This window comes from Odontesthes bonariensis, chromosome 14 (assembly GCF_027942865.1).
Source record: "Odontesthes bonariensis isolate fOdoBon6 chromosome 14, fOdoBon6.hap1, whole genome shotgun sequence".
Taxonomy (NCBI): domain Eukaryota; kingdom Metazoa; phylum Chordata; class Actinopteri; order Atheriniformes; family Atherinopsidae; genus Odontesthes; species Odontesthes bonariensis.
In genome coordinates, this window is record NC_134519.1 from 21563507 (window position 1) to 21590399 (window position 26893).

Consider the following 26893-nt stretch of genomic DNA (forward strand, 5'->3'; position numbering starts at 1 on the left):
ACCGTAGGCCTTTGGGACAGAGCACCATGTGTATTTGTATTGCATCACACATTCAAACCAAGAAAAAACTAAGAAAAGTGATAACAAAAGTGCACTATGTCTTCAAGAGTAATTATTATTCAATAAATACTGCAGATAAACTGGAATCATTGTGTCTACATGTCGATAAAAACTGTCCTGACAACCTTAAATGCGTTTCTCCATACTATTTTTCCATTTCTGAACTGTGAAAAAACTGTTTAAGTGAGATTAAAGTTTATTTGAGGCCGAGTGATTCATTGTGTGCTGCTTATCAATGCAGGGAGACTACTGAATGTGACATCACCACATGCTACCCTTTTGCACTACTTAGTGCATTATTAATTAGGAGACTTCTTCCCTCTGAGTAGGTAAGTGGCAGCTAAGACTTACTGCCTCTTGGCCTCCTTCTTTTGTCTCCTTACTCAGAGCTGCTGATATCATACCCCTTTTACCCCTGTCACTCCACTGTTTTCACATCTTTAAGACACCAGTTAGAAAAAAGGGGGGCAATGCCAATATTTTCATCCTATGATAGACCAAATGATGATAGACTCACGGTTCTTTTAATCAGTCATGCTTTCCAGACTACTGTAAATGTATCTATTTTTCAAAGACTTACCTCACCTCTTTCATAGCTTAGAGTTCAATAATACTACTTATAGTATGCATAAGAGCACAAATGATGATTTGTTGTGTTTTTGACAAGTGGGGCCAGTCAAGGCAGTGGTCAGTTAGCTCAGTAGAGTACAGCATCTTTCTTTATGTGTCTGTGTCTGTGGTGACCTTTTGCTTATTGTGAATTAAGTGTCTCAGAGTGCATCAGATTCCTGGCCTTTGAAGGTTATATATACAAACTCTGCAGGTCTGTTCACCACTGGACCAATAAACAGCAAGCACCCTAGACATCTAGAATCTGTCTGCCGCCTGCTCCTTCCCTTTTTTTTCTCTCACCTTCTGTATCTTTCTACCTTTCTGAACATGGGGTATCTTCACACTTGCTCCCCCTGGGAACGGTTGGATGCTGAAGATGAAAAGAAAAACAATTAGTAGCGCTGATGGGCCTGTGTGAGGTAATGAAATTGCGTGTTTCATTGTAGCGTGTAATAGAGAGCAGTTTGAAGTTAATTGAGGGGAGATAGGACACTAGGCCGCTGTCTGCAGCAGCATTGTATCTGGGCACAGGGTTTATCAGTGAGAGAATCACTGAAATCACACCCTCAAAATGAGAATTTCCTCACTGTGACAAACTATATTAGAAAAATAAGTGGTTATAATAATTAATCTTATTCATTCATCGGTTTCTCGGTCAGGTTTAGGGTCATGAGACTTGGCACAGCACAACAGAAGCTAAATTCAGCTAAATCGACGTCCGAATGAAGAAACATTATTGTCCAATAATTTCTGTATATAAACGTATGTGAGCAGGTTCCCTTACCTGAAGAGATAAATATTTTTAATTACACTCTGATACACCATCAGTGACAGAAAATTTGAGGTGTGGTTTTCATAGTGTGATCTGACTGGTACTGGCTTCAGAAACAACATTGCAGCTCTGGCTGTTACTCCTAGATGGACATTGGTAGAGAAAAAGTGCCACCTTCTGGTGAAATTATTGAACAACGCTAAAGTTCTGCCCCACTGACTTTTCAGCGTCCTAGTGAACGTGTCTCATAGAAAGTGAGTATAGCTGCTGGGAAGACTGCTTTTGGATTATTCAGGTTGCTTGAATAAATAACATGAGGTCAGCTGTAACAAAACAACCTCGGCTCAAAGAATTTACCCTATTTTAACGGCCAGTTTTAATGTGGCCTTCTTGCATAAAGGCTCTTTTAGCTCTGAAATTAACAACAGTTGATGTGACTTGTGAAGTGCTGTTTTCTCTTAAAACTGAGTGAGGAAAAGAAGCGCTTTGATGATGGTCTTCATAGGTTTTACAGCAAGTTACTGACAAAACCTATAAAAACTAAATAAAATGACTGAGTCGGGCGGATGTGGTGTGTGGGGAGTGTTTCTCACTCTTCTGTCTCACGGAGTGTTGACAGAAGACAATTAAACGCAGCTTGCCTACACTATTGATCATTTCTCCCTGATAGGCAGAGCAGAACCACAGCACCTGTATTCATTAAACAGCCTGTTTAGTAACCATGCTGCGCAGAGAGAATTCAGGCTTTGATTGTGAAAAAAAAGTACCACAGGCCAAGAAACACCTGCAAGATTGCATGGAAACTTTTCAAAAGAGCGTGACAGGAAGGAACAGAACGGGAAGGGAAGGACGGCTCGTGACCTTCTCCTGTGAAAGAAAAAATTAAAAGTGATGCACATAGTGTTAAAAAAACAAAATAATAATGAAAAATCCAACAAATGTTACATTGGTTATTTACTGAAATCATAATTGGAATGATACAGGGGTTATTTGTTGCTTTATTGCTTTATAAACACTTGTTCACTTTTGAGGCTTGAGGGTGAAATGTTAACAAGTTTGGCTCGTCCCTGTGAAATTAAGAAACGCTTTGGCAAGTCAAATTATTCAATGAATATTAATGAGATGATGCATACTGAGGCCTAATTAGTTTTGATGGACTTATTTTGGAAGAAAGAAAGGATTGCTTCAAGCTATACCTTAAGCTGCCTACTTTACATTCCACAGACAGGCTTTCTGATGCTTTCGTCCACCTTTCCGTGGTAGCCCTTGATTCCTAAGACCTATTTGAAAACAGGTCATTTTCCAGCAGACTATAAATTGCAGCTCCTGTAAAACTGCACCTCTTAAGAGTCAGGGGAGTTGAAATATATTGCTGCAGACTCCTCAACATTCATATGCTGACTGTGTGCAAGTGACTTCACACTATGATTATGAGCGAGGTTCACAGACACTCAAACCTTTGTCAATTTTTTGAAAGCCATGCTTTCTATTTATAAACTCAAAGGAAGAGAGATTCAATCATGTGTGGACTTCAGAGAGCCACAATGTCCACACACTCTTAAAAAAAATGTTAACAGTGTGGTCTTAATATTGTTGGCTTCAACTCAGCACTGAATCATTAGACAATTTGTCAGGCAGTGAAACGAAGAAACATCATGGTCCAAGTTATCTTTATCTAATGCCAAAACCTGATGAGTGAATTTATGAATAAAGACTGAATGGCGGCAATAGTACTGATGCTGGCATGCAGTAATGGAAAAAAGGGGAGTGCCTAAATCAACTGTAACCTTGACCTGGTGATACAACTGAGGAGATCTCCAAGGACTAGAAAGAACATTTTTAAATGGCACTAAGTGACCTATTCATAGACGCAACGCTGCATTGTGCATTCTGCATTGTGCATTCTGCATTCTGCATTGTGCATTCTGCATTGATTTCTTTTTCCAGCAGAGGTGACCTTTGGGATAGGTCCGGTAAGACTGAACTCTGACAAAAGCGTCAAAGAGGTGCAAGAGTTAGAGTTTTCCAAGACTGCAGAACAAATGTTTTTCAAAAACCTACCTATCTACGATAGGTCAAAGTTGCACTGATTCCCCTTTTTCTGCATGTGTATGGGATTAGGATGGTGATTAATTTGCTAAGATGGGCTCTAACCATAGCTCAACTCAGCTGCACATGTAACTGTGCTGAGTGCCATGTAAACAGAATTTTCTGATGACTTAAACCTAAACAAGGTCATATTAGTAGCTGTTTTAAGAATAAAACAGAGAGTTTGCCAGAATACTTCAAACCTTGCTTTCCTCAATCTGGAAAATCCCTGCGAGAAGTGGAAAGTTACAGAACTTTGGTGGTGCTGCTGGATCAATTACTGATCAACTCAAAGAAAAAGCATGCTGAGCCCTTAACTCCCAGTTGGTCAGACCTTTGCCTCATAGCCATCAGCAAATAAAAACTCTTCAAGTACCTTCAAAATAAGCAGTTGAAAAGGCAGCCGTATGATATTACAGACTGTCCTTCCGTCTTTGTCCTCATCAACTCACTTGAATAAATTTGTCACTTGAGATTTGCTTCATCAACTTCTACATAAAGTCTTTAATAGAACACTTGCTCTCAAAAGAACACCATGTCTAGCTTAGATTTGTAAAAATTTGACACAGGTGGCATTTGCCCCATTTTGCTTACTGCAGTGTTCTTTTTTCACATAACACACAGTGGTGCAGGCAAATAGAAGATATTAATAGCAAACATGGGTTTATTAATTGTTAGTTATGGATCAGGGCATCTGCAGTGACCCTTACAGGAGCCCACAGTACTGGTATATTATTTTGTACTTGTTCTTGGACCCTTGTTGCTCTTTCTCTCACTTACTGTGGGCAAGGTTTATTATTAATGGAGCTTTTATTTGCTGGCTGAAGACATGCAGGGGGTTGGAGGACAAGTGCTGCTTTATGGATTAATAGCTGTCAATGGGAGTTGTTATTAAATCATGTTGCAGTGCTTAACAGGATTACAGTATTACTGATAAGGTTACCATGTAATGTATTAGTGTGTGTTGTCCATCTGGGTGGTGCAGAGGTTTCCACATTGGTGACTGGATTCCAGTAAGATGAATCATGGCAGTTTGTTCAGAAGTAGGTTTGCACCTTCATAAAGTGATCTGAATGCACTTGACTCTGGGATTGGCCTCAACAGAGAGACTACACCTCACCCCGTTAACTATCAGGGCTAATACAGCCAACCATAAAAGTCTGGCATGTTTTGTGCCCAGATAGCTTCTTTTTTTTTAACACCACACCTGCAAATTTTAGGTTGAAACTTTACAGAGTGTCTGAACAGCAAAAACAACTGGGTATGTTCATTTTATTGCACATGTGTAAATTGTCGCTTTTCACTTAAGTCTCCAGTGCAAATATTTAATTAAAATAGATTCAAAAGACGCTCAAAACACTAGCAGCAGTCTGTACAGCCTCTTTAGGTCAGTATGGATCCTCTAATGCTGTTCTGTTATATTTTGACGGGATAATGCACTGACCATCTCTAAGTCCTGTTGATTTGTCAGCAGGACAAATTACACAAAATTACACAAAATTACGACCCCAAGTTGAACGTGATCAAACTTGGTGGAGAGGTGAAGTTAAAGGTGGGGTAGGGGATCTTTTTCTGGAACATTTTTTTACATATTGCTTGAAATACTCTTCACACCCCTCATTGCAACCAATTAATTAAAAGTTTTGACACAAATATGAAAAGTTTTAGTGGCCTCTAGAACGTACAATCTAGGAAAAACAGTATCCAATCATACTGAACGGACCGTTCACAATGATTGGATTCTGATGCCGTCTATCAAACTGCAATCTGCTCCTCCCTCCCCCTCCTTCCCCCTGTGCGCGTACCCTGCTCTGTGAACGAATTACGCGTCCAGAAGCTTGGCAGGAAGCTAAACTAGAGCCAGCTTGGCTAGCACCTAGCATTATTAAACGTATAGTTAGCATATACTAAATAAGGCAACGATCGATGCTTGCTGTCAGAACAGCGCTCTTGCACCTTCGTGCTCGTGCGCGTTCATGTACTCTAGAGGCGTGCCTTCGGGGGGAAAGTGAAGAAAAGGGTTGGGACTTTTGACCTGTGTATTTTCAAAATGCAGCTTCGCTGGACTCAAAATCCAGGATCTCCTACCCTACCTTTAAGTAAAGGAAAAACCTGTTCAATTCAGCTTTAGCTCTGGATTATTTATTTTTATTTTTAATGCAAGTCTTTGGCCTTGGTGGAAGATGTACTCTCCTAAGGCCTTTCATGTTAAGAAATCTGCTGTTTTACAGAGAACCTTGGATTATCTCTGTGGTTAAGATGGGTTCCCTCATCTTTGCTAACAAGCACAAACTACAAAATGTTTTTTTTTATACTCTGACTATACACTTGTGTCTAGTACTATGCAAATCCCTGACAAAGGCCTTCTTTTTAGTTTGTAAAATGAAAAAAATAAAATGTTTTTATTTCATTTAGACCACCCTATCTATTGACACAAGCGAACAGGTCCTGAGGAATGCCATAATAGATGACTCAGACAGCACTTCCCACACAATGCATATTTCTTATCTTTTTAGTTCCAGTTGTTATCTGACTGTCATCCTAAATATAATCTAGGCTACCAAAAGGTTTTTCTTTTTTTACAGCGTTATGAGGTCACAATGAACACATGCCTTGTGTACATTTCGAGAATATGGATTGCACAAGTTGACACCTGTGACTCGTGTTTTTAGCTGATCTTTACAAGAAATGGTGGACTTAAAGATTTGGTTACAACAGGGAAGAGAAGTTATTTTCCATTGTGCTTTACGGTTCAAAGCATGCCTTTGAATTTCAGTATAACACCATAAACAGAAATTAATCCCAACATCTTTTTGATCAGTATCTACCAATCCTGATCCTTGATCTATTTTCCTGCATGTCTTAGATGTTTCCCTGCTCCTGCACACCTGATTCAAATGAGTGGTCCAGAACCTTGAAAAACAGCCCACTTATTGGAATCAGCTGAGCTCGAGCAGCGAAAGAACCAAGCAGGGATCTGTCTCAATCGGGGTGAGTTACAACAATCCTGCTACTTCTTCTTTTTTTTTTATCAAAGACATTTCAAACAGATTATGAACACCCTGTTGGCTAGTGAAATCCAGTCATTTTTCTTTGTCTTTATTTATTATTTAAGCCTGTTTAAAGAGTGATTTCGGTGTCACCACACCAGTTTCATATTGGACTGTTCACTGGTACTTGAGTCAGCACATACTCAAACACATTTTATTTTGATCTACTTTATTTTTACCTGTGGTCAACTTATTAAGCTCTTTAAAAAAAATAGGAAAATTATACAACAAAAAACAATAGTAAAATAAGACAAACAGTAGAACGTCACCTCCTTTAGAGCATTTTTCATGCCACAGCCCCATTGTTTCCTAATCATGTCCTGTGTCTCCTCCCACTAATGTGATTACCTGGTCAGGGGTGAATAAATGCCTAAAACCTTCTGCGCTGCTTTGAGAACAATGCAAGAGGGCATATAGCTCTGTTCTGGCAGTTAAAGAGTTACACAAACTGTGTTTTCACAGAACGGCTCTGCAACAGTTCCTTCTCATTATTCTTCAACTCATCAAAGAGTATTAACGCAGCGGATCTGCTGAAAAGCTGCCGTTGAAGGATCCGCCATGCTTGGAGGCATCAACACAGATTTATTGGTCACAGTAGCTCTACTCTTTCTAACCCAGACAGGGTTTGAGTGCAGGTGGGTTTCAAGATTGCTTTTTTTTTCCTTTTTTCAAATGTAAAATTTTAGTTTTTGTTGCTCAGTTTTGAGTGAAAATGTATTTTTATTAACCTGGGGCTATTCTACTGTTCATGTTTCAGAGCTGAGTATGACTTTTCTTTAGTGACTTTACCAAAGATGAGTGCAGCTTCAGGTAATGCAACCACTAAGACCTGTAAACCCTTCCTCTAGTCAGAATTGCTTATTATAAATCAACAGGGTTTTTTTTTTGTTTGTTTTTTTTACATAAAGAGACCTGCATAATTCATATAAAGTATTTAACCCCTCTTTCTCCTGCAGAGTTTGTTGCACAATGCTTCTACAACGGACATGTGAATCTGACTTGTGATTGGATAAAGAGCCAAAGGACAGGTACAGATGATTATATTTACTCCAGTAAAGATTAATTTGATTGCTTTTAAGGCTACTTGTGTTCTTTTTAAAGCTGGGTCAAAGTTTAATTCAAATTTTCACTAGGAGATAACCTGATAGAACTAACCTCATTTTGGTGCTGTCACCTGGTGAGGATTTGGATTATTGGTCCATAGTTCTGTTTTAATCTACACACAAGATGTGATTGTGTCTTTTTATAACCTGTTGTGCTTCCCCCACGGCCTGATAAACAAGATAACCTTTTCTTGAGGTTTAAATTTGGCACAAAGATTCACCCAAACTTTTTTTTTTTTTTTTCAAAAAACATGTGGCTAAATTTATGACGCAACTGTAAATGAATACCTACATGGTGATTTTATTTTAATCTTGAAGGATGCACCAATGAGGTCGCTTACTGTGTGCTCTAAAACTGAGCACAGTACAGCAAGTAGTTTTCAATTTTTATGTTTCAGGTCCAGAGGATGTTAAAGTGGATGTTTTAGTGAGTCACCCACTGGCGATTGAGACCAAGGCATGTTTAGAGTTTTGGTACCTGGCCCCAGCTGCATCTACTGGGTCTGAACTTCGTGCTCTGCTAAAAAGTGGCATCGGGGAAGTAGAAATATGGACCTCTCCTGCCGCCCCCAGAGATGCATGGAGGCAAGTGTTGGTGCCTCTGAATATCACTGAACCAGGCACTCGGGTAAGATGGAGCTCATTACCACAGATGTTTGAACTTCATTTGTGAAATATACATTTGTCTGCAGTGTATCCTTAAAAAGATGAACTTCTTTTTATTAGGTTATATTTGAAGCTGTCCAACCTGTGTCCATTGACCAGATGACATTAAAACAGATAGGTGTAAGAAGAGGTGCCTGTGGTAGGTATTGATCCCATCAATTAATGATGCAATATAATTGGGTACATGTGGCTTGAGTGACGTTTGGGCACAAAATACAACTGCAGTCAAAACTTGTCTCAGAAAATTGCAAAAGTATTTTATTTAGTGGGAGTGGATAGTGTAGAAAGATTTTCATCTTTCATGTGGGTGACCTGGGTTCAAATCCCCTGGGCAAGACCCACACCCACCTACCTAACAGTGTAAGTCGCTTTGGATAAAAGCGTCTGCAAAATGCATAAACAAACATTTAAATGTGTTCTATATGGTAATGACATTCTGTGTTGGTCAGTTTTTGCTGTCCTGTTAGCATTGTTGTAAAATGAGTCATTTGTTTGTTCCTCACAGAAAACCAGTGTGACTTTAAGACCAACTTGTGGACGGATCACTCCACTCGCTGTCTCTGTTCTGCTGGCAAGTTCTTCTGCTTTCCCTCTCGGTGCCCTCGGGGCCAAATTTGTGGTCCTCAAACGGGAGGCTCCAGTGGAACGTCCACCTCAAGGATGTGCACTATACACAGTCAGTTGGATTGCAGCACCTTTGATGGCGCGTTGTTCCGCTTTATGGCCCCCTGCACCTATGTGCTGGCTAAGACTTGCTCCCCTAATGAGACCCTGCCCAAGTTCAATGTGGAGGTGGTAAATGAGCAGAACGGCAATGCATCTCTGCCAACTGTCCAGCGGATCATTGTGAACTTGAGGAAATTCAGGGTGTCTCTGCTAAAAAGGCAGACCCACCAGGTTGTGGTAAGTTATTTTAGTAATGTAAACTTTGGCATGTATACGATGATCCACTGCTCATCAATTCTTAATGGATGTTTTTAGAATTGATTATTGTAATTCCAAAAATTTTGAACCTCGCTTTGTTGCTGGCTTTGATTTCTGTACAAAAATGTATGCAAATGTTTATCAAGTTTAGGCATCAGTTTTAAAAACTGACTCATATAATCACTATCAACTGGGGGTGCTTTATTGTACATAAAGTAAATGAATAACAAAAATTTGAAAGAACAATTTACACATATCTAAAACATAAGATATTTTGCAATGCACGCTCGCCAATATTTTAACTACATGAGTTGTCGGCACAATTTTCAGATTGGTGTGCCCTGCCATTTTAATGTAATATACATTGAGCAAGACTGAACACTTGCTGTATTTTTCAACCCATTGTACTGATAATGATAAACTGGAGTGATTTCACAGTGCAGACTTGAGTGGCATTATGTCCAGGACTAATCAGTCTTCTCAGATCCTAAACGTGCAGTCATCTTCAACATGCTTTTGAATCTTAAAATCAATATTGTTTTACAGGTCAATGGTGTCTGGAAGAAGCTACCACTAAGTCTTAAAAATGGCACCATAAACATCAAGAGCAACCCTGCTGCAACTGTACTGGAAACAAGCTTTGGTCTGTCTGTTTCATATGACAGTGCTGGTGCTGTCCATGTCACCCTGCCTTCCAGCTACTCTGAGAAAGTCTGCGGCTTGTGTGGCAACTTTAACCACCTGCGTGGAGATGACCTCCTCCAGCCAGATGGTACTAATTCAGAAAATGCTACAGCTTTTGCTGAGAGCTGGCAGACTGGGGAAACCACCTCCTCCTGTGAAACCATTCTAGTGCCTCATCAATGTGACCCACTCAAGGAGCCAGAGTATGCCAGTGAACAGTACTGTGGAGGCCTCCTCTCTGACACAGGCCCATTTGCTGACTGCTTATCAGTTGTAGGGTCGGAGAGCTACTTCAGGGCCTGCATGGTTGGCATGTGTTCCTCTCACCAAGCAGTGCTTTGTGAGACTTTACAGGTATATGCAGGAATCTGTCAAGAGGCTGGAGTTGCTCTGCCTGTATGGAGGAACTCGACATTATGTCGTAAGTTATCTTTGATTTTATGCTTCTATTCTGTCCTGTTATTAGAGTACTGTAACGATGTTAATCAAATTTGTATCTGTGCTTTCTGTTTTCCCTCCCAGCCCTCCAGTGTGGCGAAAACAGCCACTATAATGCATGTGCTGATGGCTGTCCTGAGGTGTGCTACGGTCTGGATATTACCGCATCCTGTGGAAGCTGTGAGGAAAGATGCGAGTGTGACTCTGGCTTTAAGCTCAGTGGGCATAAGTGTGTCCCAGCAGAAGACTGTGGATGCTGGTATAATCGAAAACACTATGAGGTAATGGAGGTCGATGTAGAGAAAGTAACCACTAGTTCTCATTTAGTTTCAGTGCTAAATTGTATTCACCCCAACCCTTTCCTTTCCTTGCAGAAAGGAGAAATGCTTGTGGATGGAGACTGTGTGCAACAGTGCCAGTGTATGGGTAACAATGCCATGCAGTGCAATGCAATGCAATGTGCAGACAATGAGGTCTGTAAGGGAAAGGATGGAGTTAAAGGCTGCTTCCTTTTTGAACCTGTAACCTGTAGTGTCTATGGGGATCCACACTACATCACCTTTGACAAGTTTGCCTATGACTTTCAAGGGGGTTGCAGCTACACACTGACTACAACGTGTGGTGGAGAAAGCTTGGTCCAGTTCACTGTTATTGGGCACAACATGCATCCTTCCCTTCAAAACTTTACCAGGTCAAAGCTTGACGCTGTGACTCTTCAGGTTGATGATATGTACCTCACCTTGAATCAGAGCGGGGAGATCTACGTAAGCATTGAATTCTTTCTCACAATCTCTTATGACGCAATTGTTTTCAGGTCAATTATGGTGTCTGGTGGCCTGTTTACAGAACTGGAAGAGTAATTTATCTATATTATCTACTGAAACTCATAAACAATGCTTGCTAATGACTTTCAGAATGGCACACACCTATTTCTTGGGGTTAGCTATCAGTGTGTCACTTCATTAGAGGAAGTCTCTCACATGTCACAGGAAGTTTATACAAATACAGAAGCAGTTACTCAATCAACTTGACTTTGCCCAACTAACCAGTTAGTTTGCTTAGCCATTGCAAAAAATAATTATTCTGCATGTGAAATACTCAAAATAAACTCATAAAGCAAAACTAACACTTTCTCTTTAGGTGCATAATGGCCGTGTCAAGCTCCCCTATTCAACCAATGGCACATATGGCTCAGTGTGGGTCTACATGAAGAATGATTACATTATCCTGGAGACTTCCTTTGGCTTAAACATAAGGATAGATGGGCAGAACAGACTGTTCCTTCAGGTGGATGAACGTTATAAATATGAACTCTGCGGACTGTGTGGAACTTACTCTGGATACCAGGATGATGACTTTGTAATGCCAGGAGGCCAAAATGCTGCTGGACCATCAGAGTTTGGTGACAGTTGGAGAGTACATAATGACATTGAGTGAGTCCTATAATGCATCTATATTTATTTTTGAGTACTTGGCTGGTCACAAGCAAGAGGACAAGTTGTAACTAATATGGGTGCAATGACATGGATGTTGAGTGGCAGCCATTAAAGCTGGTCATAGTCAGAATGAGAGGAACTTCATAGCATAGTTTCTCTAAGAATAAGAAACACTGGAGCGATCCTTATGGGAGGAAAAATTATCAATTTGTTTGCAATTCCTCGCTGCCTCAACATTGAAAATAATGCTTAAACTTTCATCCTGTTGTACTAACTGGGATTTGTAGATCAAAATGACAACAGGAGGGTGAGTGTAAGCAGACTGAACTTCTTTCACTTCACCTTTTTCTTTACCACTGAATTGCTGACTTTTAAATTTAGCATTTATCCAATTCTAATATGTATATATTGTATAGCCCAGCTTTGTTTGGATTCTCACTGAGCATTATTGTCTTACTAATTTTCTTTTTCACCTTAAGGCCTGTTCTAATAAGATCAAGAAAGCTTTGACTTTTCCAGCATAACCCCAAGTTTATGGGGTTCCCACATCCCAAATATTTTCATGTTGCTGTCAGAGGTGTAAATGAAGTGGAATTTATTTTTATTTTCATGAACTGTATTTATTTTGACTATCAGGGGAAAAATTTGATTATTCAGTAGAGCAGAACTGAGTAATCTGGAAGTAACGTGTCTTGATATTTCACTGTCTAAATCTTTTCAGATGCATTGCACATTCTAATAATCCCAGACAATGTGATGAAGATGAGAAGAATAAGGCTAACAAAGAGTGCTCCATGGTGTTCCAAGATGCTTTCAGGCACTGCCATGCACATGTTCACCCAAGTATCTACCTCAGCAGTTGTGTTTATGACTATTGTGCCACCAGTGGTGATGAACACACACTATGTGAATCTCTGAAGTCTTATGCAGTAGCATGCCAGTTTGTAGGAGTGGAACTTCATAACTGGCAGACTGGCACAGTATGTGGTGAGTATCTGAACCAGAAATGTATTGGCGGGGGGTGGTATTGTATGGAGATGGTAACAAATGCAATATAAGTTTAAAGTAATCTCTTTATTTTTGGCTTTTTGTTTTCTTATTGCAGCTGAGCCCGTAACTACTTCAACACCAACAACCTCTCCAACCCCAGATCAAACTTGTAAGAGTATTTGGGTTGGGAAGGTGTATTTCCAAGAACATTAACAATCAATGCTTACAATAGATTTGGCAAAATGATGTATACAAATGTATGGCTCATTCTCTTATCTATATGCTTTTTTTTTTCTAGCCTGTCCCATGAATTGCAATTTTGAAAATGGTCTTTGTGGATGGGAGCAGCTAATTCAGGATAGTTTTGACTGGACAAGATACTCTGGACCCACACCATCAAATCAAACGGGACCAAACAAAGACCACACCAATGGAGGTAAACTTGGTGTGAGACCACACAATCTCTTTTGGCCTTTTTTTTTTTTTTTTAAATATAAACATGATTCAGACTCTTATGGATTTTTCTCATTTTCTCTAGCTGGCTTCTATATGTATCTTGAGGCAGACAGTGTAACCCATGGAGACTCTGCTCGCTTGTTGAGCTCAGTGTGCCAACATGACGGTCCTCTCTGCCTACACTTCTGGTACTATATGTATGGTTCAGCCACAGGAATGGCTCTCAATGTCCATCTGCTCAAAGGCAGTAAAGCTACTAAGCTTTGGTCTGTGGTGAACAACCAGGGACCACAATGGCATTTTGGAAGTGTTGATCTCAAAGTCTCGGGTCCAGTCCAAGTAAGCCAGATTTCATTGCACCTAAAAGGTGTTGTCTGAATGTTTAGCACAGTTCTTGCAAAGACTTTTTTTTTTTTTTTTTTTTTTTTTTTTTTCCCCCCAGATCATAGTGGAGGGCATTCGAGGCTCTACTACTCAGTCAGATGTGGCAATAGATGACATTTCCATCAATTTAGGCTCATGCTCAGGTAATGCTCACCTCCAAATCATTTTAAATTTAAACATTGACATCTCATACTTTTTTTTTTTAATTCTCCTCAACCTTGATGAATAAAAGGTTTAAACTCATTCTGTGATCAATACTTTTAGATGCCTCCCCTAGCTTGATTGGAACAGTGGTTCCTTTCACAACTGCAGAGGCTGTCCCGTCACACCCAAGTAAGCACACAGGAAGCTACTTTTATGGGTCAGTTGTTTAAGTTGGGTTACATATTAACATTTACTGTATGTCTGGTCAAATAAATACTGAATTTGCACCACTTTAAAAGGGAACTGGAGTTAAGTTTTAGGAAGCTGCGTAAGTGCCTCAGTACTTGGATCTGGTTAATATTTAGGCAAATGTTTCCCTTTAGTCTGCAATCTCGACTGTAGCTTTGATGACAACCTATGTAGCTGGAGTCAGACGGTTACTGATGCTTTTGACTGGTCATGGAACACTGGTTCTACCCCCACCCTGATGACTGGCCCCTCTGCTGACCATACTGGTGGTAATGCACTTTTTGTACTGAATAAAATTTTCCTTTTTTGGCAAAGGAAAAGTGTGCAGCATCAAATTGAAAATGTGTTTAATCCTTTTCTTTAGATGGCCATTATGTTTATATAGAGGCCAGCAGTGTGACTCATGGCGACACAGCTCTGCTCATCAGCTCTGAGTGTTCCGACACTGGTCCTCAGTGTCTGCAGTTCTGGTATCATATGTATGGCTCAGCTGATACAATGGGTCTCAATATATACTTGCTTCAGAACAAAAAGGCTGTTGCAGCTTGGAGAAAAAGGAATGACCAAGGAAACATGTGGCACCTTGCTCAGGTGGCCATAGTATCAACCGGACCATTCCAGGTGAGATACCTCTAAAATATTTTCTTTGCCAGATGTGTTGCATTTTAGAAACATGAAAATGCTAAATGCAGTACTACCTGTAAATACTGGATATAATGAATCTGTAGACCCTAATGTGAATCGACCTGCACCTTTTAATTCAGATAATTATTGAGGGCCGAAGAGGTTCCAATGATCAGTCCGATGTGGCCATAGATGATTTATCACTTCACCATGGGTTTTGCTCAGGTAATTGTCAATCAACATTCTATTCTGTCTAAACACAGCAAATCTGATCATTGGTGTGACAGATATGGTGAAATGTTGTTGCAGACCTGGCTAAACCTACAACTCATGCTCCCCCAACCTTGAGTCCATTTCCAGTGCCTGGTTCTGAGGCCCCTTCACTGAGCGTTTCAGTTGGTACCAAGCTACCATCGGCTTCACCAGAACCACAGCAACCAGTTAATGCTACGCTTTCCCCGATGGGCACCGCAACTGCTAGAACGGACTGTGATACACAAAATCATGCAAAACCAGTGCCGTCTGTAATCTCCAACACCTCAGAAGAAATGGGAACTGCAAGTACAAAAAGACCACTAACATCAACAATGAAACAACCAACTGAAACACTCCATCCTCCAACAATTGAAAGCAGTGAAACAGAAGGAACTCTGCTACCACCAACAACTGCTAAACCAGAACCCCCAAATGAAACGCGACCTCAAACCACAGCAAGGCCACAGACTGCTCCACTACAACCAGTGACCACAGTTCAACCACAGCACACACCAACTACAGCTGGACCCAAACCTCCAACAACAGAAAGTAATGAAACAGAAGGCACTCTGCTACCACCAACAACGGCTAAACCAGAACCCCCAAATGAAACGCGACCTCAAACCACAGCAAGGCCGCAGACTGCTCCACTACAACCAGTGACCACAGTTCAACCACAGGACACACCAACTACAGCTGGACCCAAACCTCCAACAACAGAAAGTAATGAAACAGAAGGCACTCTGCTACCACCAACAACGGCTAAACCAGAACCCCCAAATGAAACGCGACCTCAAACCACAGCAAGGCCGCAGACTGCTCCACTACAACCAGTGACCACAGTTCAACCACAGGACACACCAACTACAGCTGGACCCAAACCTCCAACAACAGAAAGTAATGAAACAGAAGGCACTCTGCTACCACCAACAACGGCTAAACCAGAACCCCCAAATGAAACGCGACCTCAAACCACAGCAAGGCCGCAGACTGCTCCACTACAACCAGTGACCACAGTTCAACCACAGGACACACCAACTACAGCTGGACCCAAACCTCCAACAACAGAAAGTAATGAAACAGAAGGCACTCTGCTACCACCAACAACGGCTAAACCAGAACCCCCAAATGAAACGCGACCTCAAACCACAGCAAGGCCGCAGACTGCTCCACTACAACCAGTGACCACAGTTCAACCACAGGACACACCAACTACAGCTGGACCCAAACCTCCAACAACAGAAAGTAATGAAACAGAAGGCACTCTGCTACCACCAACAACGGCTAAACCAGAACCCCCAAATGAAACGCGACCTCAAACCACAGCAAGGCCGCAGACTGCTCCACTACAACCAGTGACCACAGTTCAACCACAGCACACACCAACTACAGCTGGACCCAAACCTCCAACAACAGAAAGTAATGAAACAGAAGGCACTCTGCTACCACCAACAACGGCTAAACCAGAACCCCCAAATGAAACGCGACCTCAAACCACAGCAAGGCCGCAGACTGCTCCACTACAACCAGTGACCACAGTTCAACCACAGGACACACCAACTACAGCTGGACCCAAACCTCCAACAACAGAAAGTAATGAAACAGAAGGCACTCTGCTACCACCAACAACGGCTAAACCAGAACCCCCAAATGAAACGCGACCTCAAACCACAGCAAGGCCGCAGACTGCTCCACTACAACCAGTGACCACAGTTCAACCACAGGACACACCAACTACAGCTGGACCCAAACCTCCAACAACAGAAAGTAATGAAACAGAAGGCACTCTGCTACCACCAACAACGGCTAAACCAGAACCCCCAAATGAAACGCGACCTCAAACCACAGCAAGGCCGCAGACTGCTCCACTACAACCAGTGACCACAGTTCAACCACAGCACACACCAACTACAGCTGGACCCAAACCTCCAACAACAGAAAGTAATGAAACAGAAGGCACTCTGCTACCACCAACAACGGCTAAACCAGAACCCCCAAATGAAACGCGACCTCAAACCACAGCAAGGCCGCAGACTGCTCCACTACAACCAGTGACCACTGTTCAACCACAGCACACACCAACTACAGCTGGACCCAAACCTCCAACAACAGAAAGTAATGAAACAGAAGGCACTCTGCTACCACCAACAACGGCTAAACCAGAACCCCCAAATGGAACGCGACCTCAAACCACAGCAAGGCCGCAGACTGCTCCACTACAACCAGTGACCACAGTTCAACCACAGCACACACCAACTACAGCTGGACCCAAACCTCCAACAACAGAAAGTAATGAAACAGAAGGCACTCTGCTACCACCAACAACGGCTAAACCAAAACCCCCAAATGGAACGCGACCTCAAACCACAGCAAGGCCGCAGACTGCTCCACTACAACCAGTGACCACAACTACACCACAGCCTCCCACAACAAAAAGCAATGAAATGGCCAGTACACTGCTCCCAGCAACAACTAAACCAGAATCCACAAATGTCACTCAATCACAGCCTCAGACCACAACTAGGCCACAGCCACCAACTACTATTCCACAAATGGTTGGACCACAAACTCCAACTACAGTGAACAATGAAACTGGTGGCTCACAGCTATCAACAACTAACCCTGCATCTATAAATGAAACCAAACCACATCTTCCAACCACAGCTAAATCAGAGATCCAAACAAACGGACCTGTGGCTCTAACTAGACTGAAAGTGTCAACTGCTAGGCCACACTCTTCAACCACAGTGAAACCAGAACAAACGACAAAACCTAAAATGACCACACGTGTACCAAGTAAGTTTTTGTTTTATTCCAAAGTAAGTGAAACCTAGGCTTGGGTTTCCCAGAATGTATATTTTCCACTTGGCATGTCACCTCTAAACTGCAACACAAAAGAACAATGCCCTATACATTTGAAGTATAAAGTGTGTGTATATACACATGGACATAAGCTTTAAATGGTACAGATCAAAAGCAACCAGTCCTTGCTTGAAGTATACTTCTGTCTCTCTAGCACCTTCTTGCACAGACAACAGCCATTACAGTACTTGCATACCTGCATGTAGTTCAACCTGTGAATACCTGAATGGCCCACCAAACTGCCATGATGACCATTGTGTGCCAGGATGCGTTTGTGATGATGGCTTTGTACAAAAAGGAAGGGCTTGTGTGCCTATTCAGGAATGTGGGTGTGTGGACAGGAATGGCATCAAACATCATGTGAGTGATGGTTAAGATAATCGGTAGTCCAATTTATTTTTTTTATATATATTTAGGTCTAATCTCTGCTTGATTAATAATGCAAAAACATGGAGCATATAAATGTTTGTCCCATGGGTATACTCTTTCTTTCTTCTCAGTTCGATGAGGTGTGGTACACAAGTCACTGCAGTCAGAAATGTGAATGTGAGGAAGATGATGGCAGGGGAAAGATTAACTGTGATGATGACGAGTGTGATGATGACACTGTCTGCCTTCAAAAGGAAATGGGCTATTACTGCCAGTCTACAGGTATTGTATAAGCCATCACTTCATTCTGTGTATCTAAATTACTGCCCTATTCACAAATTCTCTTGTTGCTCATATGCTTGTTTCACAGGGTTCAGTGAGTGTGCTATCAGGGGAGATCCCCAGTACAAAACATTTGACAAAATGAAGCATGACTTTGAGGGTAAACTCTCCTACGTGCTGGTCAGGACCAAGAACTTGCCCAGTACTCTACCAGATATCTATATTGAGGTCACAAATACGTGCACTCTTGACGACAATGATAGCCAACATGGTGACAGCAGTGAGGAAAACGACAGAAGCAACGATGATGACGACATCAAAGAGCATCATGAAAAGGGACAACAAGAGCTTAAGATTAGAGTGTACAATCACACTGTGGAATTCAGGAAGAATCAGAAGCTTTTTGTAAGTATCATAGGGTTGTTTTTGTTCTTTCTTCCGGCATCATTTTACTGAGGTATGAGACATTTGTAGAAGCACCCAGGGAAATAACTAGTCCTGAACATTTTCTCTTTAATGTGGCAGTGGTGACAGTAGCAAGGAAGACGATATATGCACTCAATTATGAGCTGCATGTTATTTCCCTAGTGGTTCTTCATAAATTTGCACTTATGAGATGCAATACCATTTTTATATTGATCCAAAAGTCAGATGTCTATACAAAATATTTTCTGCATTTGATACAATAATACTCAAGCTGAAAAGGTATTGGTATTTTACTTTATGGTTTTGAATTTAAACTTTAAATTATATATTTTTTTTTTATTAAAATTGTGCAAACTGGAACATCTTACCCCAATTCTGTCACTTTTACTAGGCTAAAACTTCAGCCAGGCAAGGTTTGTTTTTTTTTTTTTGTTTTGTTTTTTTTGGGGGGTTGGTAAGAATGACTGGTAATGCCAAGCAGGTATATTTGCCATGTTCACATATGTTTAAGTGAAAATTCATAAATGTTAAAATGCAAATTTGATTGAAATGGTTAGCTCCACTTATTGTACAGTTGTTCCTTGTCTGGGTAACATGAATGCCTGAACACAACTTGACATAAAATGTTAACTTGCTGATGGTGCTCAATGAAATGTCAAAGTTCAGTCCTTTACTGTATGTCTACTGAATTTCATTGCACCCCATCAAATTGACTCTTGAGCAGAGATTAAGATGGATTTAAAAATGACCGGAACAAACGGATGATTAGACTACCAGATCGTTTGTACTTTTTACTAATTGCACTGGCAAAATCCAATGTCGCCATGCAGGTGGATGGAAGTGGAACTCGTCCTCCTGTCACACCGACTGCTGGCCTTAACATCCAGAAGCGCTCTTCTCACCTCTATCTGAGGACAGACTTTGGTCTTATGGTGGAATTTAATGGACGCTGCAATGCAGGTAGCTTCTCAGTTTAATTTTTGTGAACAAATAATTGTTTATATAATGAATTAAACTTTTTTTTTTTTTTTTTTCCCCAATGCAGAGATCATTCTACCTCGTCTTTATAAAAGGAAGGTTGAGGGCCTATGTGGAAACTTTGATGGTCGAAAGGCAAATGACAGGATGAAGCCAGATGGTACTATGGCCAAGAGTGTTCAAGAGTTTGGAGAAAGTTGGCACGTATAAATGTCAGATGGATGTAACGATGAGATGTTGTACTTAATAATGGTCTGAAGTTCTGACCTAGCTGAATCATTGCGATTTCAGTTTTGATCTAAAACTTCTCACTCATAACGGTTACAGTATATTCTTAGAACACACATCCCACTCATAAACCTGAGCTGTGAAACATCCCTTGGCAAAAATGTGGCCAGGGGTCATGACATCCAGATGATTACACCTTTGTCATTCTCGGTATGTTGCAGTGGAAAATTGAAAAGAAAAAAATTATAATAAAGACTTCTATATTGAACTCATGTTTCTCTAGCTTTTTCACACCCATCTTTAAAGTTACTCATCCCTATGCATTGCATCCCATGCATTGCAGCAAGTATATAGACTGCAAAGTTAATATTCTTACAGCACTGTCTGCCATACTGAAACTAAACATACAAAGCTGGTTGTTAAATGCATGACTGTAAATAGATTCTCAAATGATACAATTGCAAACAAAATAGTGTGCAGTAAGTCATGCCTTTTTTTTTTTTTCTCTTCTCCCTTAAAATTCTATATTAGGTTTTCTCAACGTTCTATTAAACATGCACATAACAACTGGCCTAGGGGTGGGGAGTAATTTAACACCCACGGAGTACTTTTCTTCTGGTGTAAGGTTTATTTATAGTGTTTCCATAGACAAACAAGTTGCTGAGTTTGATAGTAGGATGGGATGTTGTTTAAAGAACATAACTTTGGGGGGGGGGCAAAAGGACTTGCAAGCAACAAAACAACTTTCAGGCAACAAGATTACCACTTCATCCACATGGTAATCTGAATTGAACTCCTCAGGGGCACGCCTTAAGATGTTCTGACTGTGATGTCATCAGCCATCATTTTTGGAGTGGGTCTGCTGGCCCAGTGGCATCTTGGCAGTAGATGGGGAGGCTGGAAAGACTGCTTAGGAAAGCAAGCTTGGTTGTAGGTTGCCCCCTTGACTCAGTTGAGGTGGTGTGAAAGGGGAGAATGATGGCCAAGCTATCATCTTTGACAGACAACCTGTCCCACCCACTATAGGACACCATCGCCGCACTGGGGAGCTCCTTCAGCAGCAGACTGAAACATCCCAAATGTCTGAAGGAGTGGTATCACGGGTCATTCCTCTGTGCTGCTGTTAGACTGTACAACCAGCACTGTTCTCAGACCACAGGCTACATGTAAAGCCTACCTGTTAAAAATGGGACAATGTGTAATGTCATCCTTATCATGTGCATAACTCAATGTACAATCACTGGGACACTGTAAATACATTGTAAATATCAATCCTTATTTGTTCTGGTTGCTAAAGGGATTCATTCAATATTGTACAGTATATGATAGCTTTCTATTTTTCTATAACCAAACCATCTCTGCACATTCACAAATGGAATTATGAATATGCCAATTTTCTTTTTTTTTCTTGTCCTTGCAGCTGTAACATTGTGAATTTCCACACTATAAGACTAATAAAGGACTATATATTCTGTCCCTACGTTTGTTGCTAATACTGCCATCTAGTGACCAAGTTAGGTATCGTTTATAATTGTCGGTAAGTTTCGTTTAGTGTGGTCAGTGTGCAAATGGTAAAAGAGGGAGAACGACGTGCTGTTTCTGTTGCTCGCGAATGCACTCGATAAAGGACAATCTTTTCACAAAAAGAATTGTCAAGTAAACACTCTGAAAGCCTCTTCAGACTCCTCGACCAGTTTGTTTAGCTCGCTGTGTAGCACCACATAGCTGCAGACATCCCAAGTTCCAAAAACTAATTTCAGGGAGATGCTTATCGACCCCCCCCCCCCATATTAAATTGGGGATTTTTTTTAAAAGGCTGGATATAGATAGTTAGATATAGGCCTACAAAATTTAGTAACTAAAAATGTGTATTGATACTTTAAATAAGTCTTTGATACGTTTCACTTTATATATATATATAGATATTTATATATTTATATATATATTTATATATTTATATATATATATATATATATATATAAATATATATATATAAATAAAATGCAGATGATGGCGCGTTTAAAGGGATAGTTCGCCTCTTTTGACATGAAGCTGTATGACCAGGGCTCTCAAGTTTGCTTGGAGTGAGATTCGGGGCAGGGGCCGGATCTTCACTTTTACACTAAATTCTGCTATATTTTAAAATAAATTGTTTTAGGTATGCAAAGTCTTAACAAACAAATTTTTTTTATGAGTGTTGTTGTAAGTGTTTGTGACAGATTTTGATGCTTGATGACTGATATTGGGGGCTCCAATTTAAAGCACAGCCATTTTCACAGTCATGATGGATGACAGAGTTCCATTCAGAGCCAACGTGTTCCTGGTCTTGGTTTTATTGAGCCCCACCATGGAAAAAACCCTCTCTGCATCATCATTTCAGTGTGGCAGAACTAATACCAGTTTGGCAATTGTAGATAGCCTTGGGAATCTGCTCATACCAGTCACCTTTGAAAAAAATTAACCACAGAAGCCTAATTACGCTCCTACATATTTTTCATTTTTCATTAAGTTGCTCATGTCAAAGGGTGTGTGCTGAATATTTAGGCCTACTACTCCAACGAACACTTTAATCGGCAGGTATTGGTCTTTTATAAGGAGTAGGAAAACTATAGGAACTAATAAAAGATTCAAATAAATGAAGATATGACCTGCTGACGGTTCTCTTCCACCTCCAGCTCGTCTACAACTTCTGCACGCGTGGTTGCAGCTGAAAGCTATTTCAGACCTCACCCGGCAACAAGAAATTCTGTTTTCTGATTGGCTGAGAAATTCTATTTTGTGATTTGCCGATGGGTTGCTAAATCAAGACAGCTGTACCAGAGCTATAGTTCTGAGCTGTACGAGCGCACAGCTGCCATTGACTCGTTTATAGTATCGGCCATTAGAATTTCTGTGCGACGAAGTTGATCATTTCTCAGCGTGAGAAATGGCATGTGTGGCGTGTGAGCGTGTGAACTTGTTGAAATGCGTGTGTCTCACGCTCATTGCGTGATACTTGAGAGCCCTGTGTATAACATCCCATATTAGCAATTTCATTTATGAACATTGACTTAACCCCCGCTGCGTCCTGTGAGCCGAATTCCAGCTGAGTTTTGGGGTCCACGAAGGTAGAAAGTAGCTAGTTGGCTGGGGTCAAAAAAATAAAGCGTTTTGCTTCTCAAAAAAATATCCGTTCAAAAGAGTAATACATTTGCATCACAAAATGTTGTCCAGGAAAAAGTCAGACCTCACTTCACTTGGCGCTATTTTTGCCTCCCTTGATATCAATGCGTCCAATGCAAAACTGTGCAGACCGAAGAGCAGACCGAGCAGTCCCCTGCTTCCGAGCAGTAACCACCGTAACAGGTGCAGCTATCGCTAGGTGGCTAGGGAGTGCTCGGTCTGATGATGATGTCTGACTTGGTGCCCTTCGGTGTGTTAAACAGTTGCCCACAATGGCCCATTGGAAAAGGGATCTCCGTAGCCTGTCTGTCCTGCGTAAGAGGGCACGGAGTCTGTGGCTGTGAACACAAATTAAACAGCAGTATTAAAAATCAAAAACAAAAAACCCACAATAAGTAACCCAACTGTCTGTACAATCAGTGTCACTGTTTGTTATATTTATAGGTCCGACTGGCCCATGACAAGAAGCATTTATTTGGTCGGTTTGTGCACTTGGAACTTCAAGAGGGCAACACGTTGAACGGTAAAAGGTATGGTGGAACATTATCATGCAAACACTCACACACACAAAACTTAACTGGAAAGAAACCAATGTGGAGGGACAAGAAGGACCTACTTGTGCATCACAATGCGTCCAGGAAGGACACGAGATCCCGCACCCAGCATGGAATACCAAAGTGAGAAAGACTGTTAATATTGTAAATATAAATAAATATTTTTTTTCTGGTTCAGTTCCTTCAGCATTGTGAACTACATGTACACAGAAACACAGGCTATACTGTTAGTTTAGTCATTGGTCATTTTACATGTTTTCTGATGGGCATTGAATTAATTTGAAGCTGAATAAAACATAATTGTCAAGCTGGAACTTCTCCTGGATAATGGGAAGTTCAGTGTGGCTACTCCTTATAGAATAGTTAGGACCGTTAACAGGAACAGATGGATATGAAAAATAAATCAATTTTGTCCAATACCACATAAAAACTGGATACAGCTTAAATTGAATGGGGGGATGCATAATTGAAATGTATGGAGCAACTGCTCCAGATTGATTACAGATAACATAACAGTAACTTAAATTTTAGCGAGTGTTCATTGAAGTTTATAGAGCCACTGCTCCTGATTGATTACAGATAACATAACTCATGTAAGCAAGAGTTCACACGGGATTCGAAGGTGCGATTTTAAGAGGCATGTTGAAACATGGTCGCTTGCCTTCGGTCAAGGGATAGCCTAAAGAAAAGAAACTGAAGAAACGGGCTTGGTTAGAGACAAGAGAGAGTATGAGGGGAAAGCTTAAAATTGTCGCTGCGGGATTCGAACCCGCACTGATGCAAGAAACTTGCATGCTAAGCAATCACTTTAACCACTGTACCACCACTTAGTAAAGGCAAGAAAAACTAATGCAGAAATGACCTCTAAAGCACAAAACATTAGTTAGCAATGTATGCCGATGGAAAACACTTTTACACGAAGAAATGCATGGAAATGGATTCGAAATAACAGCGAAGTGCATGTGTAGGAGTTGCATTCCTAAAATTAAAGCTTTGTGAAATGACAATGCAGTGAACTTTGGCAACATTGCCACACAGAGATCTGTGCAGAACTATCTTGGTCTGGCTGCCTTGATCAGCGATTTGCCGCAACCACTTCAAATGCATTGGCTGTCGGAAAAGAAGGAAGGACATTATTATCATATTAGGAAAACGCACGTCTTGAACGCGCGTATTGTCAGGTCAACACGCGCGTCTTTCGGCGCAACCGCGCAACTAAACTGTTCTGGCTCGAGAACCATTAATGACGTCATCGAAAGCGCCAGCCCCTTCACAGTTCCTTCAGCTTTACCTAGACGCGCGTCTTGCGGAACCATCATTGCGGACGTAAAAGCGGCGCTTGTTGGTGAAAGACGGCGAAAAAAACGGCGAAATTTCGGAGAAACGGGCGCTTTTAGCGTGTGATTTACTATCTTCTACCTTCAACATCTTGTCACTAGGAGTGGTACACACCCACACATACAGGTACCAAAAAAAAAAAAAAAAAACTATATACAACTATGAAACCGCTTCGTTATGAAAAGTTAACAGTCTCTGGTACCTATGTATTCACACTGTAACTTGCACTCTTTTGTTTAGTCACTTAAGTGTTATTGCAACATATATAGTCCTGACATGTCTACAACGGTTTTTCCCCTGTGAAAACCTTTAACAGCCTGTCAAACAGGAAAATTCCTATCACTGCTGATGAGAGAGAAATACTTTTGTAAGACAAGATTATTTCCTTTTTTTTTTTTTTTTTTTTTTTTTTTTATTCCTGAAAGTTATATGGTTTCCTGTCAAGAGTGCATATTTATGAGTTTATGTGAACAGATAACCCATTGCTTCCACAGAGTCATGGATTTGTTTGCGCTGCACCTTTTTCTCCTGTTAGGGACTTCCTTTTACTGTGATGGTGAGTTAAACGTACTTTTAACAGCTTTGTAAAGGTTACAAGCATGTTAAACAGTTCAATTAGCAAGCTTCCATGATTTTATTTATTCATTGTTTTTCATAAGTCATTTAATTGTGTATTTAAATGCAATTAAGAAAAAACACCTGTTGGATTGTATCAGGTTCAAAATTCAGGTTTGCCTATAGATTATAGCTAGGAAATTGTATCCAACTGTAATTACATATTTTGATTAAAGGTTATTTGTCAATGCTAATGGTGCTCACTTGAGCGGATAATATCAATAAATAGGTACAGTCTCGTAATATTATTTTGTAAAATTAAAATATTCAAGGACTTTTGTACGAAACATTAAAGAATGCTTAATCCTTTAAGTAGTTGTACCAGTTTTAACGGAAAAGGAAAAAATCCATACTTGGAGGGTGACACTCGAGTCACAAGGGGAAAACATTGCCATTCCACATGTCTAGAGACCAAAAATATGTATATCTATGTTCCATATGTAAGTATTTAATTTTTTTTTTCACACAATCACTTGATGTTCACGTGTCTTATGTTTTAGCTGTCTTTGATTTATTTTTTTGGAAAACGTGCACCTCTGGGTTTGGGATCACTCACAAATGTCAGCATCATCAACCAACAAATGGGGCATCATTAGATGGTAGGCTGTTAAGGGGGGTTGCTCTAACACATTAAGTGTTAAAACAGAAATGCACTCAACTCCTACAGAAAACTTTTCCTTCTGTTTGACATCAGACTTTTTTTATTTAATTATTTACTTTGGTTTTACAAAAGCAAGGAAGCCACTTTAATGAATTGAGAAAATAAAATACCAAAGGCCAGAGGTAATATTTGGCTTGGCACTAAATACCAATCAGAATGAAAGGAACACTGTGTAACATTACTGACATGTCGCGGTACTGTTAAACAAAGAGACCACCTCAAATTCCATCCACCCTACATCATGTCACAAACTGAATCTTAGTTTGGTAGATTTGATCACCTGCTCTGGACAAAAAAAAAACATACAGTTTTGGTATTATCCCTTTAACTCCCTTAAGGTTTTTCTTGGTTGAAATTACTTGGTTGAATATGTTTCTCATTTACACAATCACACTAACACACAGTGCTTTTTATTATATCTTTAAGCCCTCTGCTGTATGCATAAATGCCACTTACAGTCTTTGAATATCATTTCAACAAAAA

The 26893-nt window shown here is 40.6% G+C and overlaps 1 protein-coding gene across 1 annotated transcript in view; it reads left to right on the forward strand.

The window, feature by feature from the left end:
* The window catches only part of LOC142399518 (zonadhesin-like), a 36291-nt gene extending 16229 nt beyond the window's left edge, over positions 1–20062 (forward strand). The window contains exons 5-23 of the mRNA XM_075484246.1: positions 8857–9254; positions 9822–10380; positions 10482–10678; positions 10772–11161; positions 11538–11830; positions 12555–12820; positions 12939–12992; positions 13122–13259; positions 13362–13618; positions 13722–13830; positions 14191–14325; positions 14421–14677; positions 14821–14905; positions 14990–16076; positions 17950–18157; positions 18298–18448; positions 18537–18853; positions 19705–19834; positions 19920–20062. Of these exons, the coding sequence (XP_075340361.1) occupies positions 8857–9254; positions 9822–10380; positions 10482–10678; positions 10772–11161; positions 11538–11830; positions 12555–12820; positions 12939–12992; positions 13122–13259; positions 13362–13618; positions 13722–13830; positions 14191–14325; positions 14421–14677; positions 14821–14905; positions 14990–16076; positions 17950–18157; positions 18298–18448; positions 18537–18853; positions 19705–19834; positions 19920–20062 (5174 nt within the window). The remainder of the gene's footprint in view (positions 1–8856; positions 9255–9821; positions 10381–10481; positions 10679–10771; positions 11162–11537; positions 11831–12554; positions 12821–12938; positions 12993–13121; positions 13260–13361; positions 13619–13721; positions 13831–14190; positions 14326–14420; positions 14678–14820; positions 14906–14989; positions 16077–17949; positions 18158–18297; positions 18449–18536; positions 18854–19704; positions 19835–19919) is intronic.
* The last annotated feature ends 6831 nt before the right edge of the window (positions 20063–26893 follow it).